This window comes from Lepisosteus platostomus, chromosome 7 (genome assembly GCF_059453375.1).
Source record: "Lepisosteus platostomus isolate fLepPlt1 chromosome 7, fLepPlt1.hap1, whole genome shotgun sequence".
In the NCBI taxonomy this organism is placed as follows: domain Eukaryota; kingdom Metazoa; phylum Chordata; class Actinopteri; order Semionotiformes; family Lepisosteidae; genus Lepisosteus; species Lepisosteus platostomus.
In genome coordinates this window covers 19,038,610-19,056,074 of record NC_142617.1, presented here as the reverse complement: position 1 = coordinate 19,056,074, position 17,465 = coordinate 19,038,610, and the positions used below count along the sequence as shown (strand labels likewise).

At 34.9% G+C, this 17,465-nt stretch overlaps 1 protein-coding gene across 6 annotated transcripts in view; it reads right to left on the bottom strand.

Annotated features, from left to right (window-relative positions):
- Positions 1–17,465, bottom strand: part of LOC148658419 (cell adhesion molecule 2-like) — a 698,357-nt gene that overhangs the window by 15,626 nt on the left and 665,266 nt on the right. The window contains exons 9-10 of one of the 6 annotated variants that reach the window (XM_088639574.1): positions 14,888–14,974; positions 7,613–7,651 (exon numbers count right to left, since the gene is read on the bottom strand). The exons of 1 other annotated variant lie outside the window; for it this stretch is intronic. In XM_088639574.1, the coding sequence (XP_088495700.1) occupies positions 7,613–7,651; positions 14,888–14,974 (126 nt within the window). Of the gene's footprint in view, positions 1–7,612; positions 7,652–14,887; positions 15,008–17,465 lie in introns of all 6 variants that reach the window. 4 more of the 6 variants (XM_088639573.1, XM_088639577.1, XM_088639575.1 and 1 more) reach the window with 4 other exon arrangements.

Here is a 17,465-nt window from a genome sequence, read left to right as displayed (position 1 = left end):
GCCTAGCATCCTTTTGTCATAGTTTTACTTTATTTCTATTTTTCAATTATCTGTCCTATTGTCAAGAATATGAATATATTCTGTATGTATTTGTCTTATCCAGGTTTAATGATTTTAAAGCCTTGCTTGTGGGTGTCACACACCCTGTTGTTGGGTTCTTGATCTAATTTATTTGGTTTCTAATTGTACTGTACCAGTTCAGATTCTTAGTAGGTGTATCAGTGTTATTTCTATGCTAATAACGCTCAAATTTATGTTCACACAAAACTTGATGTTAATCAAACTCTATCTGCCTTGTCACACTACTTAGATTATGTTAAAAAAGCATGCAACCTAATATTTTACATTTCAACCCTGACAAGCTAACAATTATGCTGATTTTCTCTTCTTATCAACTCTGCAACTGCAAAACTACAATAGTCAGTTTGACTAGTCATGGTATTGGACTTGGTATCACTCCAAGTACTCAGGTCAGGAATCTTGGTGTCATTTTTCATTTGAGTCTTACATTTGAGGCTCACGATTGTAATGTTGTAAAATTGGGTAATTTTAATCTTTATAACATTGCCAGCTCATGTTTCTCCCATTCTGATGCAGAGAAGCTACTGCATGTATTTGTCTTTTCCAGGTTTAATTATTTTAATGCCTTGCTTGTGAATGTGTGCTCTTAACAAGATGCAATGTATTCAAAACGTGGCTGTTTGGATCTTAACTAAAACTAGAATTGACAATCATACTTCCCTTTTTAGTTTCCTTACAATGGCTCCCCATAGTCATCAGAATAACACTTGAAGTGTATTAAGTTGAAGTGTTTGTAGTTTTTGTACTCTGATCAACAGGTCCCGAAATTGGGCTCTGAGTATTGAGTTGTGTATTCTGTTTGTTACAAGGCTATGGATTGACCTTCCAGCCTATTCTAGCAAGTCAGTCTGCACTTTAAAACATTGTCTTTTGATTTTATAATGATAGATTTAATAATAATAAATTAATTAATAATTATTATTAATAAAATAAGTTTTAATTATGTATAATGTACTGTAACAAATCAATGTGTTAATTAACTATAATTAATCTGAGAAGGCATAAATGCACATTATGTTTATCTTTACTTTGTTTCATTGTGAAGTACCTTAAAATGCTGTTTTCTGAAAAAGTAGTATTAATAAAACATACAGAATTCTCAAAATAATCTTTTTAAGCAGTTCTGAGATTCTGTTCTGAAAGATGCAACATGATGTACTGTAAATAACATTTATAATAACGCTTATACGGTAGTCTAAAAATACCTTTTATCATCTTTCCATTTCTATTTTTCTGAATTTCAAAACTAAATTTATGAAGTGATGATTCATAAAAATATACCTAATCAATTATGCATTGAATGTATGCAAAAATAGGCATTTTTGGAAAAGGATGCACTGAAAAGATTCACTGGTTACAATTTTAAGGTATTTTTTTTAAATAGAAACATTATTGTTATGCATCACCATGTGTTTCTTACAATTGTGTAAAGTTCATATTTGAGCCTTGGGGCTTATCACACTGAAGCTTATACCACTTTTTGCTGTGTTAAGTGGTCTGACAGTATGTGATTCCCCCCTAGCAAGAGATGCTAACCCACTGCAGGGTATGATTTTTGATGCATGAACTAGGGCAATCAGGATAAAGCACCTTACTCAAACACACAGCAGAAGTGCAGTGTCCATTCGAGTTAGACTTGAACCCACAACTTTCCAGTCAGAAGTCCAGAGGGCTTAACAGGTGACAAACTGGATGGGATTTTTAATTCCTGTTATAGATATCTTTTTATAATTGTTCACTATTAGAGGCTGAAATCCTTGTTAGGCTTTGCATTCCCTTATGCACTGTGCTTTTTATGTTTATGGCTTACACCTCTGATATGCCCTTCAGCATCACCAGAAGATCATAAAAAACAGCACAGCAAAAGCCTTAGCTTTACTATTCCCTGGGATATTACAGGCTGATGTTGGTGTATTAACAGCTCAGTATTTATACAGTAGTGTGTGCAGTAATAACAATAAGTCAATGGATTTTGTGTTGACATCCTGTAAGAAGGAATCAAAGGACACCAGTTGATCATGCTACCCGCTACATATTGAGCTGATAGTGAATGCATGAACAAAGACATCCTGAAAACACAGTGCAAATGGATTTCACACTTATGATAACACTAATGTTAACTATGGGATGAAAAATGGGAGGTATATTATTAAAACAACTCTAGCAACACAGGAACGCACAACAAAATATGCCGTCAGAAACATCACTGCTTGCTCTTCGGAATGGTGTGTTTCTTTTCCATTTTTATCTATTCTAAGTAACTTCTAGGCACCTTGTCTTTGCACTTCCCATGCAGCTTGCAGTGTGAGCCATGCAATTAAAACATTTTTAGACAGAGTAAAAAGGATCAGGCCATGCTATGTTGTCAAAGACAGCTGTACTGTGTTTTACTGCTTGATGGGGGAGGCTGTTGGGTTATATAAGCAGGTGAGGATGATTCACATCAAAAAGATTAAAATTAAAATTACTGACTAGACGGTTCAATAAGTCAATTATGCCAATTTCCTGCTGAATTCAAAATTCAGCAATTTGCATCTGACGTGGGGATGGTAGGCAGTTGCCAAGACAATGGGATTTAAGGATGCTTGTTAATGCTGAGCACCTCACATATGGGTTGCGGCAGTAATCACCTTTGAATTCAGCTTTTAAAGTGCAATAGAGCAAAAAAATTAATAAATATGAAAATATAGCTTCCCTTCACAGGCAGTCCACCTTAAGACAGATCACTGAATAATTAGTCAATTTAGAGGCACTGGACACTTCAGACTGATTAAAAAGAAATGAATGCACAAAGGTGTTTGTTGTGGGTCATGGTGGTTTAATTAGATTGAAAAACAAATTACAGAGCCTGATTGTTAAATATTGGGAATCTGGTAGGAGGCAGTCATTTTAAGAAACATTTTTTTTTAACCTGAAACAAGTATGATGACTACTTGAAATTTCAATTCATTGAGGACAAAGGGACCAAATTGTCTTAATTTCTAGCTCTTTAGTAGAAAACCATAAAAGCAAAAGTGGAACTTGTAATGTGGTTTCTAAGATTATTTAAAGTGTCTCTATTGAAATTTAATGAATAAGCGAATATTTGGAGTAATTCATATTCAACTCCAGTGTTTAATGATTTTTTCCTTGTGCTTTATTTTAAATTGTAGCAATATTTCTTCCTCTGATGCAAGCTTAATGTGGCAGACCATCAATAACTGCAAAATATGACAAAGTAAAAAGACCTTTACATTACATTTCAATTCCTCTAGTGTGCCTATCATTTTCAAAGAAAGGGGGTAAGAGGCACTCAGGATGCTCATTTCCTCTTTTACCTTTTCTCTTGGGAACACAGAGATATAAACATGCCTGACCGGTTAGGCTGAATCAATATGGCTGTTGCAAAAAAAAAAGTAGCCGCCTACTTGGAATACTTAAGATCTTTGAGGGTATCATAAAGAATCGTCTTTGGTTTTTTCCATTTTAAATAAAAATGTTCCTCTTGAATGGCCCTAACTGTAAAAAGAAATAAAACGTTATTTAACTTATTTTACCATTAAAGAACCATGAAAAAGATAGTTACAGAGCAAGGAGTGAGAAAAATTGCACTATCTTGTCTCATTTTGTATGTGAACTTTTCTCCTTATTACTTAGATCCTGACATTTTGTTTATTTCTAAGTCTGATGTCCTCAGCTTCAAGACGGAAGCTCACTTGCTGAAGAAGCATTCGGCACCTCTCTCAGCTGCTGAGGAAAAAGTGATTAGATCAGCTGCCAAGGCAGCAGGTTTTGCAGACAAGCTAATGATGTTAGATATTGTAGATGGCAATCTGAATGGACACACCTATCCTAATAGAGTGTAAACCCTCTTTAAATTTGTTTATGAACATAAAAAATGAATTTGAATGATAAACAATTACTGGCATCAATTAACAGCTGTGGCAACATTTGATAAACAATGCCAATTGAGAGAGAGAGTTATTTATACAGTATGCAGTCTTAGCTGACATCACTGTTGATCCAATTGGTAATAAGGCCAGTTTAGCACCCCATCAAGTCTGTATTTCCAGGGCATATACTGAACTCTAATCAGAATTCTGTTTTTTAAGGTGCTATCTGTAGTTACTTTTAATAAAATAGAAACCATTCCCTCCAGTATGGAATTGACAGTTACTGCCTTCACAAGAGCTAAAGAGAGATGAAGGCGGTATATACTCGTGCTCTGAACCATGAACTTTCAGGCCATCCACTTGATTTACACTATGATGTGCCCTTCGCCTGCAGCAGAGCTGAAGCTCCAGTAGGAGTATTGATGCAGCTCTCACCCAATACACTCCAGGTTCACAAGAGCCCTGCAAACAGAGGGAGTGCTGCTGCAAGGCATAAGAAGCGGTTGACTTTGATCCATCAGACTCTGCTATTTTATTCCTTGCAATAGATGCCTTTACTGGTTGAGCTGCTTGGGAAACCTGTAGCTGGAAATGTTGTATCATCTGGGAAATGCCCTGTACCCACTACTCAAATTACAAAACACTGGCACATAAGTTATTGTTAATACATAAATACAATTATGTATCATTCTCAAGTGCTAAATAAAATTACTGGCATTATATTATCTGCATACCAGACATTTCACAGATTTAAAGTAAGCTTTAATTTACTGTCCATTTTTTTATCCATATTCTAAAATAATTTGGTAAGTTTTAGAAAGGAGAACATTCATAAAACATATTCCCAGGGGTCTCAAGCAAAATCTATTTATTTGTCAGTTTGTTTGGTTATATTAACTTTAGTTGCTCCATGGTAATTAATCAAAATCAGACTTCCGAATATTATTGAATCGCAAGGAAGTCTTCCTCTTGTGTGAAATTCTCATCACTTATGTGAGAGCTTGTCATGACAATATGCTGATAGAACATTCCCCAGAAAGTTGTGGCTAAAAACCTGCTGCCCTCAACTGCCTGATCCATTGGAAGAAGACAAATACAGTAGAACTACATTCCCCAGAAAGCTGTGGCTAATGACCTGCTGCCTTCAACTACGTCACCAACTGGAAGAAGACAAATAGAACTACATACCCAGAAAGCTGTGGTCAATGGCCTGCTGACCTCATCTACCTGACCAATTAGATGAAGACAAATAGAACTGCATTCCCAGAAAACTCTGGCCAATGGCCTGCTGACCTCAACTACCTGACCAATTGGAAGAAGACAGACAGGTGACCGTTAATACCAGCAAGCTTGGAGGCTTCCAAGATGGCTTGTGACCTCTATCTGCTAGAAGATGTTATTTGATTACCTTCTTACTCCCTTTATCCTTTGTTATTTGCAGCACCAAAGTATAGAAAGTTCAAGAAGGCAACTGAAGGATTGATGCACACTATAGTGTGATCTTTCAGAAGAGTATGGTTTTTGCTGGAATTTCATTTTAGAAAAGAATTTTCTTAACAGATGTAGTTTGTGGAAGAGAGTTTTTTTTAGGCTGATAACCATCTTAACTGCCCAGTTACTTATATAGTTACAGCTTGAAGTAAAAGCCAGCTTACTGTTTGGCTTTGGTTTATTTTTCCTTGCACTGCTTAAAATAATGAGCACTCTTATATTTTACCTTACTTCTGTCTTTGTATGTCTGTCACCTATAAAAAAATATCCTGATACACCATTCCCCTGGTAATGCCACACTATTAAATTGTTAAGTTCCATTAATGGACTTTTAATCATGATTAATATCAGTGTATGAAAAAGCTATGGGGTGCCCCTGGAATCGTGGTGTGTGCAATGATGGTGAACTCCGATTTTTAAGTATGCATTAAGAGAAGGACAGAACAAAAGTTCTGACATTGACCTAAGATAATCTATTAAAGCTGTTTATGGTAAGACAAAGCTTTTGTTTCCAAAAGTAAAAAAAATAAATATGAATAACACTTTCATTAACAAAAATTAACTTAAGTACTGTAATTATTTACCGAAAGGAACTGCTGCATACCTTTCATAAACCTAATTATTATGTTAGAAAAGCAAGGGATGTCTCAGTTCCATCTATACGGTATATTCAGGGCAAAGTAGAAGAGAGATTTGGTTCTATAAATAAACATTAAATATAATGCAGTCTGTTTCTGAATATTGAACAAAGGTGTAAAAATTGCTTTCATTTTGTGGTTCTGTACAACTAATACACCAAATGTCATAACAATGTTGATTATTTTGGCAACCAAAGTGCATGTGCTTGGAAACTGGGAGCAGCTGTCTTAGATATCACAATTAAAGACTTAATTCTTAAACCTCAAATAATATCACTGTCAAACAATGGTGCAGACATTCTTGAGAGCTTCTTCACTATGAAATGTATATTTATAAATAAAGCAAGTCCTTAAAACATGTACTGTGTGTTATCTTTGCAAGGCAAAACATTTGCCATGACAGTGTTTTCTTCATAATAGTACTACTGTCTGTGTTTCAGTTTGATTGGTTGTGTCAAATCTTTTGGTTCTCTGTCTCTATAAGTCATTGATGGTTTCTATTATATCAAAATTCCTCCATGAAGTTATCTTCTTATAATAAATTGCAGACGATTCAGTATTCTACAAAAGTACTGTACATATCCTGCATTGAAAAGGTTAAATATTAAAATATTACTTCCTACTTTTTTAAGAGTAATCTATTAAATGATTGTTTCATTAACTGAGGCAAACTGTCCCAGAGGGAGCAAAATATATATCTCAGAGTAATTAATCAATTCTATTGAAAAACAGCTGCTTGAATTTAAATAAATTGCCCTGCAGCAGCTACCCTATGAAAGTGGATCATCATTTTTTCATCGAAGTGAAAAAAGTTAGATGTGGTCTTACTGCAAACAAGGATGCTTTAAAAAAAACACAATAATCAAAATGATTCTAAAATATGCCGTAGATTCCAATAAATAATGTTCTTGTTCTGGCAGTTTTATTTTTTGTTGTGCTTTAAACGATTTCATTGGGTTGAATTGCATGTGCTTGATTTATTATTATTTTTATATTGGGTTGAATTGCATGTGTTTGATTTATTATTATTTATTATCACATTGGTTTGGGGGTACGATTTTCAATGCTGATCAATGTCTAATTTTTGTCTCCCTTGCAACCCATATATGACAACAAGAAGTAATACTTGTGAGTGTTCCTTAAGCTCAGAGGGTATCCAAGGAGTCGAAACCTTTAAGTGAATCAACCCCCAAGATCACCCTCATCCCTGTGTGTTTTCATGTATAATAAAAAATACCCAGCAATGTTCCAGGCACATTTCTCCTAACACTGCTCAGCTTACCTTACCATCATGAAGCCTGGTGATCAGGTCAAAAATCTAAACACCTTTAAACTTCACTGATTACGTTCATATTTAGTGAAAAGAGAAAATTGATCAGGAAGGCAATAATTATTTCGAAAATTGCACTTTTCATGCAGGAAACGTATTGATCATGCTGTGAAGAGCCAAGATCATGGAGTGACTTAATCAGTGCCTTATCTATATCTTCTGTGATGCTCTCTGTGTCAGAAAAGGTAGAACATATTTACCTTTTGCAGGGCCTGGTAATTCTTTGGGTGTTGTCATGGCTGCAGGCAGTGTAAGCAATAAAAGAAGATGAGGGGAACAATATCACGGATAAAAAGAGTCACATGAAGACAGAACAAATCACATGCTTTTGCTCAACTGGACCAATATGCATACAATGACAATGCTCTGAAAACTGTACTTCAGATTTGAAACCACAACTGAAGCATATTGCCAGCGCTCAAAAACAGCAGGCTTGAACTTTCTTTGACTTTAATCAACAAATGGTAAGGGGGAAAAAAATCAAAAATTTTACAACTATGCTTTTGCTTGTCTAAGGTGCTGAGCATTATGTACAGTACGGAAAAATGCAAAAGAAAGCTTGAAAATGCCAGGAGAGGAAACCATATGCGACTTCTGTCCCACAAAAGATACATTCTACACAGACACAAATACGCACACCAGTGCAAATTTTCCCAAAAGCCAAATAACCTACCAGTATGTTTTTGGACTGTGGGAGGAAACTGGAGCACCCAGATGAAACCCATATGAACACAGGGAGAACATACAATCTCCACACAGATAGCACACCAGATCTGGAACTGAACACAGGGTCCTAGCTCTGTGAGGCAGGAACACTAACCACTGCACCACCATCCCACTCGTCATATTTACAATAAATTTTATTCTGGGGACTAAATTTAAATTAAGTGGAAATCGGCAAACAGTTTATGATTATAAGGCAATCTAACAAAGCTAGATGGTTTTATTCCTGAACCTGATTCTTCTTTTCAAGGGAAGCACAGCTTAGTGCTTGATTATAAGGAAATGCAGATCTAGAACTGAAAAGCCTGTTTCTCTAAGTGACACATTCTAATTACATTGTGGTCTCCACCTTTTCGAGATGTGTCTTAATTAGACACTATGAACCCTTATTTCGAATTTATATTCTTTCCATTGCAATCAAGATTATAATCAAGATAATCTTAGAAACTACTGATTCTTAATGAAACTGTTAACTAAACAAAAAAGGGGTGATTGATTATATGATGGATTATGACCTGCGTTGGCTATTGGTCGTATATTGCTACACGTTTCCACTTACCGTTTCACCCAAAGACCTCCTTCAGTGCCAAAATCGAAAATAGGAGCACTGCTTGTCTTTTGTCAGCATGCAAAAATTTAGCCAAATGAAAAAATGCAAGTTTATTAGTTCGCAAATTTGCTTCACAGAATGCCTCTTTAACAAAAACTTCAAAGGAAGAGTTGATTATTTTACTGTTGTGTGTGACTGGGTATCAAGAGATTAACTAGACATATCAGTATTCCTTATCTTTAAGGCAAGATAATGTGCAGTCTCTGGAGTATTGGAGTCAGATTGATTGGAGCACTACAACTGTCCCTTATCAATTGAGGCAGGCACAATGTCCAGAGGCCAGGTGTACAGACAGGTTTAGAAACATCTTGAAATTACTAGAAAAGTCTTGAGGCCAGAAAGCAACCCCTTTTTATGATAGTAAACAAAACAGCCACCATTCATACAGTACATTCCCACTCGAAGCTCCGTGATCTCACTTACCAGTGAATATGAAATAGCACTGTGAGTAGGTTTCCTATTTGCAGGCAACTCTAAGGAAATCTACCAGGCTGTTTGAGCCTGGAAGATATCCATCTTAGAATTTAGGCAAAGTGACTTATATTTTATAGCTGTACATATATGAATACCATTATAAATGAAGAAAAATGTTCATTTATTTTTTCCCTCATTAGCAAGGAAGGCTTACAGATTGTGTATAATGCTGGGCCCAGGTATTGACAGTTTATTTAAATAATTGTAAATAACTGTAGTAGACATTCTATGTTTGTTTCTTTCTATAAATAATTCTAAATTAGAAACAAAGAACCCAAATGCTTTCATTTATTATTGCCATTGTATTCACTGACAACAGTAAGTTTCACAAATCAGTTGGTAAACTGAGGTTAGGGCTTGATTGTATATTTAGAATTTTAGCCTCATTTATATTATTTGATCACAACCTGCCGACATGTAACATTATGAAAGACTGGTCAGTAGTTCTGTGTCTGGTTTTCAGGTCTGTGAGATACTGAGTTCTTTTTAGAGGTACAGGGATTAAGTTATTTTTAAAATAAGGTGTTTTTGTAAAGTAATGATAATAAAACACAGCACTTTCTTGTAAACTGCAATTGCTGTGCAGGACAATTGCAGGTAAGCAGAATAGATCACCATTACATAAAAGAAAATAGTTCTCTGTGTTAAAAAAAGAAAGACCTAACAGCATGAAGTTTGAATCTTGAAAAGTGAGCTCAAACTTCTAAGTGCTGTACTGAGACGTATCTACAGTACACTGAGTAATGACAGCAAGCATTTCAAGATTTAAAATCCAAACCATCCATCCATCCACCCTCCCATTTTCTAACTAGTTCCTCCAGTTCATCCAGTCCTCCTGCAGGGCTGCAGGAGAGCCAAAGCCTTGCACAATTTTCATTTCTTTTTCCTTTCTTTTTTGAAAAACAAACATATCCAATTTATATCCATTAAAATAATGCTTTCAGCAGTTTTACCAGTAACTTTGCTCCACTAACACTGGCTGATCATATACAACTGCAATACACATTACGACAAGATGAGCAAAGTGTAATGGTGACCTGCAATGAAAAGCAGTGTGACATTATTTTGGCTAAATACTGAATGGCAAGGGAAGAGAAAAAGCTTAGACTAGTATCCCCAGAGACTAAAAGTAGTCAAATCAAGGCAGAATTGTTCTGAGACAAGAAGTTCAAGAGGAGACGCTGGATATGATGTTAATGCTCAAGGTCATGATTTTTTTATATACTGTAGTGTATTTTTGCTGAAAAAATGTATTTTCAATTTTCAATTCAAATTGTCAATGTTTTTTTTTCATAAGATTTTCAAAAAGCATAAAAGGTTAAGTTGCGCAGTTATTTATGGATCATGCTGTGCATACTCAGCATCTTCAGTGGGCATTCAATGGAATCAAATAAATCTTCTGTATAGATGTCTCTCTCTCTCTGCCGCTGCTTTGTTTAAAATGACCATAAGAAGAGTCAATGAAATTGGGAATGTTTGGCATTTTTTGAGTCATGTAATGAATGTACTGTACAGTACTACACCCTTTCTTAAAAAATGGGTATAGTAGTAACATTTTCTGATCTATTAAATCACCATAGGTTTTCCCAAAATGAATTACTAGTTTTGTAAAAATAATAAAATCCGAAAGTGCAGAGAATTTGGCGTAGGCATGTGGTCATCTAGCATGCTAGGTTTTAGCCCTTTAGCACTTGATTTTGGTTTCTCATATGAGTGGTGCTTTAGTATAAGACGCCACTGTAAGAATCCATTGATCTAATTATGCACATTTAATTGTGAGGGATATGAGGACATAATTTTTTGTCAAATGCATTCTGGGATGATTTGAATTAAAATGTGCACTCTTGAAATTATGTGTAACATAGTGGGAGTTTCAATATTTACATTTCCCATTAATATTCTCCCATTATTAATATTCTCCCTATTATTTGTGATTTCCGTTTGATTTTGTGTTGAAATACCCTATTTATAACCATTGAGCCCTCCTAGACAGCTTAATATAAGCAGAAAACAAAAAAGAAAAATTATGCTCTTGAAACAACTTACAGTTTCCAATTTTAGAAGATTTACAGAATTCAAGATTGTTGTAAGATCCTAGCTATCTTCTTGAAATATTCTGAATATGCCAGATTTACCAGAAATATAAATGTATTTAAAACCTCCTGTACTCTCGGGCACTAGAGATTCACTATTCTGTACCTTTCAGCTGAAACTGTGCTCATTTAATGATAACTGTTTAAAACCAAATCCATGGTCTCATTAAAATCGCGATCACCATGATGCCCACAGACCCTTGAGGGTCTTCTCTCATTTCCCTAATGACCCATCATTACAACATTAAATGCTGAAAAAGAAAATTGCACACTGGAAATCTAACCATAATATTCTCAAATACTGTAAACTTTCTTTTTCACTTTTAGGGGAGTTATAACTATCCTAATCTACTAAACTGAAGCTTGATTAAAATGTAAAATTGCACTTATTTTTTCACATAATGAATAAATGATTTAGATCGTTGACTTACAGTACATGAGCAAAGTTTAAATTTTGAAGATTTGCATGGAGAGTTTGGATTTTCAAAATGTTTATACTGCATGATACCCCAAATACCTAGGGGTGGTATATGCTGCTTGGCAACACGATTTAGAGCATTTAGCTGCAATATCAACAGTATATGGTTTCTAATGTGATTCCTGGAATAGCTCATTTTCTTAGATTACATCTGCTCTGCATGACATGAGTGTTTTTTTTTTCCATTTCACATTTGAGTTCAATTTGAAAAATATAAGAAAGGATATACTGTAAGTGAGATGAGGCCATCTGGCCAATTTTGTTCAATTCGTAGTTTAGTAGCTAAATTAGACTAAAATTATATCTTGTTATTTCTTAAAAGAGAATGGACCCCTACCTTACTGGAAAGCCTGATATCCAGTACTCTGTATAAAGAAGTCTTTCCTAAAAGGGAAAATTAATTCCCTTTTAGTGACCACATGTCCTGGTTTTGCTTCTGACTATTTCTAACCACTCCCCAGGATTGACCATATCTACAGTATACCCCTTAGAATCTTAAATACTTGCATCCATTCTGCTCTTAATCTCCTTTACTCTAGAAATTTATTTATTTCCATTATCCTGTCTCTACATGAGGAATCATTCATGTTGATATTCTTAGATCTCTTTATACAACTATACCTTTTTTGGTGAGGTGATCAAAAAAAATGTCCTACATGAGGTCTTTCTAGGACATAGTAAAACTTAAACATGACATGTTTTGAATTACACACTTTTTGCTATACTACAAACCCAAGCATTTTTTTGCCTTTTTAATGCATCTACAGATTTTTTTGACGAGGACATAGAAGAATTTAAATATCCATCGAGATCATGTTGGTATCTTCCTGCCAAACTAGATTATCTATGCAATGGATTATGAATATTCCTACAGTGAGGTTCACTTTACACTTATCAATGTGAAAGTTCATTTGACATGTGTCTGTACACCTAATGATTTTGTTTAAGTGTAGCTGTAATTCCCTTCCAACAATTGCTATTTGATACTACCCCTTTTTTGTATCATCTACAGATATACTGAAACTAGTTTATTAATTCTAGAAATTGTATCACATAAACATTATCTTGTTTGTTAACTATATCAGAATCTAAATTATTGATATACTGTCAAATGGATCCCTGTGGCACACCACTACTTACATCTTCCAAATTAAAAGATGTGTCATTTAAGATGACAATCTGTTTCTTGAAAAGTTCTTTATCCATTGATGAAATGTGTAAACATAACCTCAGATTACATTTTTTAAAACCCTTTACTAAGGACCTTTACAAAAGCTTACTACTGTTCCCTAAAATGTTAATGCTTTCTAAGCTTAGCTCTATAATTTCCAAAACTTCTGTCTAGGAATATCTCTTATTTCCTTGACTATCCGGAAACGGTATGTGACTGTGAAGGTATGGGGTACAATTTTGATTTATAGAAGTAATACTAAGTAGGCTCCATTAAACTTCAGATTCTTGTCATACCCATCATGAGACTTATTATATATTATATTTCCTAAAGTGCCTACAAAAAGATTTCGAGATATTAATAATAATAATAATAATAATAATAATAATAATAATAATAATAATAATTGCTTACACTTATATAGCGCTTTTTCTGGACACTCCACTCAAAGCGCTTTACAGGTAATGGGGACTCCCCTCCACCACCACCAATGTGCAGCATCCACCTGGATGATGCGACGGCAGCCATAGTGCGCCAGAACGCTAACCACACATCAGCTATCAGTGGGGAGGAGAGCAGAGTAATGTAGTCAATTCATAGAGGGTGATTATTAGGAAAATGGGAAATTTGGCCAGGACGCCGGGGTTACACCCCTACTCTTTTAAAAAAAACGCCCTGGGATTTTTAATGACCACAGAGAGTCAGGACCTCGGTTTTACGTCTCATCCGAAGGACAGAGCCTGTTTACAGTGTAGTGTCCCCGTCACTATACTGGGGCATTACGACCCACATGGACCACAGGGTGAGCACCCCCTGCTGGCCCCACTAACACCTCTTCCAGCAGCAACCTTAGTTTTTCCCAGGAGGTCTCCCATCCAGGTACTGACCAGGCTCACACCTGCTTAGCTTCAATTGGTTGCCAGTTGTAAGTTGCAGAGTTGTTTTTTTCTCACTGGTACGAATTTAACCCATGAAATGATTTTTAATACCGTGGTTATAATTTTAAGGCTTCCAACACATATCCTGTGTGTATACAGAGATAAATGCTTTCTCATAGTCATTGATTCCTTGTAATGGTGGTCTTTTGTACTGCTGTGAGTTTGAAATACTTGTCCTACAACTTGCAGATCCTTGGTGTTCAATCTATTACTCAAATGTGCCCATTATGATGACTGGACTGAGTCCAATTTTCCTTGTAGCCTGTTTATCAATACCTTGGTAAAGAGAACACAGACAATTAGAAACAAGTCTATTGGCCTGTAATACCTGAGGTATTTATACATCTGCTTTGAAATGCAGAAACATTCTGCAAATGTTCAAACATCTATATTAATCAATATGCTATCATATCCTAATGCTCTCCTAATTTTTCCATGTCTGGAATTTTAACCGTTCTACCTTTTGTTTGCTAGTTCACTACTGTTGGTGTAGATTTTTATGGAAGTGGTTTGTCCTTCAAAATCAACAGTCAAGTGTCAGAAAGTCAAAGACATTTAAACATCAGCATGTGTTGCCTGTGATAAGATATGGATGTGCAATCTGGAACCTGAATATAAAAATTAAGTCCTAGAGAAGTAAGTCAAGACATATGCTTGGAATAAGTAGATAGGAAGAGAGATGAACAGGTTTGGGTCACAGAAGTTTATGATGTTACGTTAAGAGTAAATCTACAATAAATTGTGAATATACAGTACATGACATAGATCAAGAAGGTTCATGGCCAAACAAGAAAGTAATTTTTGGTTTAAAAGACTAGAAAAAACCTCAAGGAAGACCACTGAGAAAATGATGAGATGGAGTTTGCAGAAGCATGAAGACAACTGAAGACAGAAGTTTATGGTAGTTAATAGAAGTATCTTCAGACAGGAAACTGATTATAGGCTGAAGAACATAGTAATACATACACCTTTTGGTACAATACTATACCTCCAGAGATGCTGGTTGTTGCTGAAGTGGTGGCAGTGGTTTCTAATAATACAGTGGTTGTGGCTGTTGTGGTGGTTTGGGAAGGGGCTGTTGAAGATGGAGGCATAGTGGTAGGTAAATCTGGTGAATGAAACAGAAACAAAAACAAACAAGCAAACAAACAAAAAAACTTATCAAGATGAAAATGAAAAAAAAAATACAGGCAAACAAGTCAAACTGTCAAAAGCAAGAAAATATATAAACATTTCACTAACAAAAATGGGAGCGTGCAAAGCATTCAGCATTCACAAATGTATACATACAGTACACATAAAGACACAACATACAAGTGATATTCTGTATTTATTTTCCTGCTGCCCTTACTGGAAAATCTCTAAAACAAAATTCCAAGCTGAATGGCAAGACGAGCGAGACTATAACTTGAAAAGTAAAAGAAAAATGTAGAAAGAATGTGGAGATAAAACCATTAGGATATGAATGTCTTGGTTCAAATGAATGACCTTGTACACATTGAATGTATATTAATGACCCTATTGTTCAATTTCTTTCTAGGATGGAGGATACTGCTCTGAAGCTAATGGTGCAAGAGATTGAAGATCTTTTGTTTGCTTAAACATCTGAGTTAGAATGTTAACAAGCGCACATGTTAGGCAATAAATCACCAAAGTGAGGCTGTTTTATGCTTCTTCTCCTCCTTCTTATCTTCTGGAAGTTTTACTTTTGTCATAGTTTTATATAACCATGCTCTCAATTCTGAAAAGTTGTATCTCTAACAACTTCAACTTTCATTTTATTTCACACATGTGAGAACAAAATGAATGGGTACAGAAATATACTGATATTAATATCATGTGCATGAAAGTATTGTTGAAAATTGATTTAATGTAAAACCAAGATTATTTTTGCCTGTGTTGTGTTTTATAAAACAACCACTTTTATAAAACAACCATGTCAACCATTTTGACTTTACATTCTCCAATAACACATATCAATGACAAAAGTAACCAAAATATGCAGGTATTCTGATGTTTGCATCTATTTGTTATATTTGACACATACAGTACAATATTGATATTTTGGGCTTATATATTTATATGATGGGCATATGTTTTAAAAGATGCTTTTACTGCAAAAATATCCTAACAAATGAATACATTAAACACGTGTCACTTACCTGCTGAGCTAATTGACTTGTTGAAAATTCGTTGATTTTTATAGATACAGTACGACACATTTCTAACTTAAAAGCCTGTCAGAATTTACAGGAATTTTAGTTCAATGTTTTATTATTTTTTAATATCTGTTTCTATCATATACCGTATAAAGGGTTCTGTAAGATATTTGGGCATGTGGAAGGAAGTCAAAGTGAAAACAATTGTTTTTAGCAATGTGGAATTTCCTTCTACGATTTCCATTTTTATAGCTATGATATTTTGTAATGTGTTCATTATTTTTCATGTTAACACAGTTTTTGTTAGTGATTTAAAGACATGTCTAAACATTTAAATCACCTCTAGCCTTTATCGATCCAATGCTAAATGAAGGTCTCCACAAGTGTCTTGTTAGCATTAATTTCACCTTTTTATCTTACAGGAGGTTATCTTCTTGGTTGTTTTTGGCCTCTTGGGATCCAGCTACCAAGAATGATCTGTCCTTCCTGTTGTGTGTTTGACCCACTGACATTTCAGTCTCTTCACTGTTATAACAATGCCATACACTTTTGTTTGTGCTCCAATCCATTTATTTTCTCTTCTGACTCTCCTTGTTATCCTACATGTGTATCTTTCCATGTGTCTCTAGGTGCTCTGTGGTCTCTCTGTTGTTTTTGCTGGTGTTTATGTTTAACATCCATATGTTAACACAAGCAACAGTAGCCAAAAACCTTGTTATATAGGTATAGTAAGATTACCCTTTAGAATCATACTTGATATTCCAAAATCATTGCAGATGCTATATGTTCTTTAAGCTGATTATAGTTCTTCCAATCCACAAAGCTGTTGATGTCTTGTACTGTAGCTTAACACTATTTGCTTTAGTTTCCTTAAGTAAACTGTATCTGTAAGGTGTGAACATTTAAATTCATTCTCAGTTCTGCTTGGATGCTAGGTTCATATATCTCTTAAAATTGTAATTGCAGTTCCTTTGGGTTTAGTACAAATTTAATTATGCAGTCAGAGAATCATGGACTATATAAGAAGGTTCCATTAATCTTCTTTTTTTTCCGTCCCGATTCAGTATCTTAGAAACTGCTTGAAATGTGGCTGTGCAGAACTTTGGGGATATTGATTCTCCCTGCAGACACCTTTCTTGAATTTTATGATTAATATATTTATATATACAGGTATATACTTTTGTGTATATCCATGCAGGTAAGCCAGTATGTTCTTTTTAAATTTATATTCCAATGTGTCGTCTGACATCACAGAATTGTGTTTTATGTTTTGTTTTTGTTTTTTTAAAGAGTCTATTTAAAAGAGAACATGAAGTGTCTCTTTCACAGCATGTAGTTTTTAACTTGGTAATGTGAACCAAAAACATAGAAAAAAAACTCTACATTTCCTGATGTGTCACACATTCA